This window comes from Sinocyclocheilus anshuiensis, unplaced genomic scaffold (genome assembly GCF_001515605.1).
Source record: "Sinocyclocheilus anshuiensis isolate Anshui unplaced genomic scaffold, SAMN03320099.WGS_v1.1 scaffold731, whole genome shotgun sequence".
Lineage (NCBI taxonomy): Eukaryota > Metazoa > Chordata > Actinopteri > Cypriniformes > Cyprinidae > Sinocyclocheilus > Sinocyclocheilus anshuiensis.
The window spans coordinates 2,362-7,332 of record NW_015551043.1 but is presented as its reverse complement, the minus strand read 5'-3'; the positions used below and the strand labels follow the sequence as shown (position 1 = coordinate 7,332).

General features: G+C 38.5%; 1 protein-coding gene across 1 annotated transcript in view; it reads right to left on the bottom strand.

Moving 5' to 3' along the window:
- LOC107661542 (ATP-binding cassette sub-family B member 7, mitochondrial-like) overlaps nt 1-4,376 on the bottom strand; it is a 64,089-nt gene extending 59,713 nt beyond the window's left edge. Inside the window, 1 exon segment of the mRNA XM_016451171.1 lies at nt 4,206-4,376. Coding sequence (XP_016306657.1) covers nt 4,206-4,358 — 153 coding nt within the window. The 5' untranslated portion in view covers nt 4,359-4,376.
- Nucleotides 4,377-4,971: the final 595 nt, after the last annotated feature.

Genomic DNA, 4,971 nt, shown 5'->3' with positions numbered 1-4,971 from the left:
GTCACTATAATCGTGATAAGAAATTTTCATACCGTTACATCCCTAATGTACAGCAAATTCCACCAATTAAATCCAACTGAGTTATGGCCATGGAACCAATTAATCTCATGTATTTCTGAACAATTAAAGGTCCCATGGCATGAAAATTTCACTTTATGAGGTTTTTTAACATTAATATGAGTTCCCCTAGCCTGCCTATGGTCCCCCAGTGGCTAGAAATGGCGATAGGTGTAAACCGAGCCCTGGGTATCCTGCTTTGCCTTTGAGAAAATGAAAGCTCAGATGGCCCAATCCGGAATCTTCCCTTTATGTCGTCATACGGGGAAAGGTTACCTCCCCTTTCTCTGCTTTGCCCGCCCAGAGAATTTGGCCCGCCCATGAGAAAATGAGCTACTACCGTGCAAGGCGAGCGCAATATTTTTTTTTCCTCGAGAGACATCATGGCTTGCAAACGAGCGAAGCATGGCAGTTGCCCCGCCTCTCTCCTCCTCATTAGCATTTAAAGCTACAGACACAGAAATGGCACGTCCTAAGGAAAGCTCATTGTGGGACTGGCTCGTAGTGGCTGAAATTCTGCACCAAGGCTGAATTTCGGGAAAGAGACTTCAGATACAGTACTAGGGACCACTTAGGCCTATATAAAAGCATCTAAAAAGCAGCATGTCATGGGACCTTTAAGATATTACTTGTCACCGGCATTAATGCAGTCATTAAGTAGTCAATCTCATTAAGTCCAAACTACTTAATTTTTGGAAGAAAAAAAATCTGTTAACACAGACATATGAACTTAAATGACCAAAATTACATTACAAAATTAAGTTAATGTTTAAAAAAAAAATAAAAAATCACAAATTCAGTCAAAAGTGACCAAAGAGCAGCAGAGGGTTTAAGTGATCAAATTATACGCAGAATGCAATCAGTGAACGCTCCCTTCATAATCAGTTGAGCTGTCAATCATTCTCAAGTTCAGCGTGAGTGATTTGAGTTCTGCACTTTCACCAAAACTCCCGTTATAATCAGTACACTGCTCAATCAATGCAACCTTTTAGGCAATGCGAGTAGGTCTAAATATAAAGTTATAATCATCACATATTTAATGTCTGCTGCTCTGCTCTAACAGTAATAACAGTAAAGAGTTCCACGGGTAGGCATGGGCCGATTACCGGTTTCAAGGTATACCGCGATTTGAAAATGTCACGGTTTCCAAACCGCTAATATTTTCCGTTATACCGTTCCTGCGGTATGCGCTGTTTTTCATGTCTCCTCAAAGACTGAAAGTGTAGGAGTCCCTCAGGTTGAGTGCAGTGTAGAGAGTAGCACGGCCCCTCCTCCTCCTGTTGGTGCGAGCGAGCGGTCAGTCACGTGTGTGTAGGACGGCCGAACTTAAGGAGCTTCCCCTGGAACTTACGCGATCGGCAACCGGCCGTTTTTTGTCTTATTGCAAGCAACTCGTCTCTGTTCTGGAATTGCACAAACTGCGTTGCAATGCAATCGTTTTCCAAAATGTCATTTATGTGAAAATATGAAGTCTGTAATCGCTCGTTAACACAGGCCAGAGCCGTTGAAGACGGACGCACGGAGAAAAATACTGTAGCAGGCAGATCACTCACTGTTCATGATGCACGAATTGTTGGAAGAAAATCCTCAACTGTATAGTTCACATTAAAGCAGAGTTTCAGCGCAGTGCTGCTTTGTTTACAGCGGTAACCAAGGAAACGCCATATGTGGTGTTCCAGAAGCGCCTCCTGCTGTCAGTGAGTGAATCTGCGTCTCATTCAGAGCTTCTGCTGTTTGCTTCGTTCAGGCATGTATGTAGTTTAATTTCACAAAGCTAGTCAGAACATTCTGTTTTTGCTTCAAATTGGGTTATTAAATCAAATTATGTATATGAAATTATATAACTAAATGATATGAAATGATATAAATATGTATTTGAATTATATAACTAAAATTAAATAACTGTAATTACAGATTTAGGTTAAATAAAGATGTCGGTCTTAATTTTTCTTCTTTTTAGGAAACAAATCAAAGAAAAATAACCAAATTCTACTGTTCCTAATATTCTGTATGTTGCTCAAAAACAAAATATATTGTGTTCAGCGGAAAAAAGTTTTTTTTTTTGTTTTTTACCCAGTCATTTAAAAATAACACATTTTAGAGCTGTAACGACAATACCGTGATATTTTTGCTTAAGGTTATCATACCGTCAAAATCTCATACCGGCCCAAGCCTATCCACGGGTAAAACTTATTTCATATGCAAAGATGTTGCCCAATCATAGCAGTGAGTGTTTTCACTGAACTGAAGTCTTCAAATCAGAGAGCTTGGAATTGCCTTTTATTTGTAAGTGCACCTAAGGAAACATTATACCATGAAAACAAAACAAATGCATTATATATCAGCATATACTGTAATCGCATACCAGAGGTGGACAGTAGTGCAGTATTTTTACTTTACTCGAGTAAATTTAAAAAGTATATTTTGTTTTGTTTTTTGTTGGAAAACTTTTACTTCACTACATTGCAAAGCATAATGTCTTACTTTTTACTGCACTACATTTCATAAATAAAAGTTGTTGTTTTTTTGTTTTGTTTTTTTTACCTTTAATACTTCAGAACATTTAAAATGTAGTCGTGGTCAGAAATATCGGCACCCTTGGTAAATATGATCAAAGAAGGCTGTGAAAATACGCGGTGCAAAAGGCCCTATTATGACATAAATGTTTTTCTCTAATACACATTGGACACAATTAGCGGCACCCTTTTATTCGATGCTTTTTGAAACCTCCATCTGCCAGTTTAACAGCTCTAAATGTTCTCCTATAATGCCTGAAGAGGTTAGAGAGCACCTGACAAGAGATCAGAGACAAATCCTTCATCCAGAATCTCTCCAGATCCTTCAGATTCCCAGCTCCTCCTCTTCAGTTCACCACTCATCTTCTATAGGCTTCAGCTCAGACGACTGGGATGGCCAGAGCAGAAGCTTGGTTTTGTGCTCAGTGACCCATTTTTGTGTTGTTTTTAAGATTTGTGTTTGGATTATTGAACGGTTGGAAGATCCAAACATGGCCCATTATAAGATTTCTAACAGAGTCAGTCACTTTTTGATTTTTTTTATCTGCTGGTATTTGATAGAATCCATGATGCCATGCATCTAAACAAGATGTCCAGGACCTCCAGCAGAAATATAGGCCCACAACATTAAAAATACAGCAGTATATTTCATTGTACACATGGGGTACTTTTTATCCCTGTGTGCACCAAACCCATCTTGAGTGTTTGCTGCTAAAAAGCTAATTTTTTTAGTTTCATCTGACCATAGAAGCCAGTCCCATTTGAAGTTCCAGTCGTGTCTGACAACAGAATATGCTGGAGTTTGTCTTTGGATGAGCGAGGAGAATTTTTCTGGAAACCCTCCCAAACAACATGTGGAGATGTAGGTGCTGTTTGATTTTTTTTAAAGGTTTTCTGACCGCGAGACTCAACTATTTTCTGCAGTTCTCCAGCTGTGGTCCTTGGAGAGTCTTTATCCACTCAAACTCTCCTCCTGAGCGTGCATTAGGACGATATAGACACACGACCTCTTCCAGGCATTCGTAACATTTTCTGTTGATTGGACATTATTAATTATTGCCCTGATGGTGGAAATGAGAATTTTCTTAAAGCCACTTCACTAACTTGTGAAGCTCAATTATCTTTTGCTGCACATCAGAAATATATTCTTTGGTTTTTCTCATTTTGATGATGATTAAGGGAATTTCGGCTCCTATTTATATTTCTGTGAAACAGGAAGCCATGGCTGGATAATTTCATGTTCATAATCACCCTGGAGTGCTCAAAATTGGGAATATGAATGGGAATATACTTCAGAGATATTTTACTCGCAAGAATTTCTAGGGGTGCCAATAACTGTGTCCAACGTGTATTTGAGAAACACATTTATTTCATAATGAGATTTCCCCCCATTTTAAATTGTTTTAGTTCAATGAAAGGTTAGATATTTGTGAATTTTTGTAAATAAAAGATCAAAAGGATTAACAACGCAGATTTATTTTCACAGCCTTCTTTGATCATATTTACCAAGGGTGCCAATAATTCTGACCACGACTGTAGTACTTTCTTGCACTCAAGTAAGCTTTGAGTTACAGTGCGAGACTGCATTAGCGAACTCTCGTGTCCTAAAGTGTGTGACAGAGGTGAATGTACCGGATACGTGCTCCGCTCTTTCCGTTTATCCGCCGCCCGGGGCTCGGGACGGGTCCACGCGGGAACGGCGCTGCTCTGCTGAAGCAACACGGATAATTCTCGCTTTTGAAAGTGAAATCCGCGGTTCAGCGGGACTCTGAGGAGCGGCGCCATGCTGAACCGAAGGGCTGGGAGACGTCACTTCCGCACAGGCGCCTGCTTTAGCCAATAGAAATACGACAGTGGATTTCTTACGATCGTTTGTTTTAAATCATGACATGCAAAAAGGCTATATTCCTCTTTTTTCATTTAAATATTTATGTATACCCTCCTTTTTCTCTCATATTTTTCTTTTTTTTTTAAATAAGCGTTTATGCTTTTATGCAATTTGTTTGCATTGGGGGAAGAAAATAGAGTAGTCCGGCTGTATTTATAATGTGAATGTGTAATACCTCATGTTCTTGTGGCATTGAATTAATAAAGCATTAAAAAAAAAAAGTAGTCCGGCTGTATGCATCACTGAAATGGACTATTTGAAAGGAACTGTTATAATGAATTATATTGAAAAGTTCAATAGCTTTCACCAATTTGTGGTTTAGTTGTCCACTACTTTGTATCAATAATAAAAAAAACTATCAAACAAGACAAAAGACAAGACATCAGACTCTTTTACATGCCATTTTTTTAAAAACAATAATATTAGGAAATGCATTTGGGCTTTTGAATAAGATTTCAGGAATCATAAGACATTAATATATTAAACTTACAATCAGTGTAAGTATATATA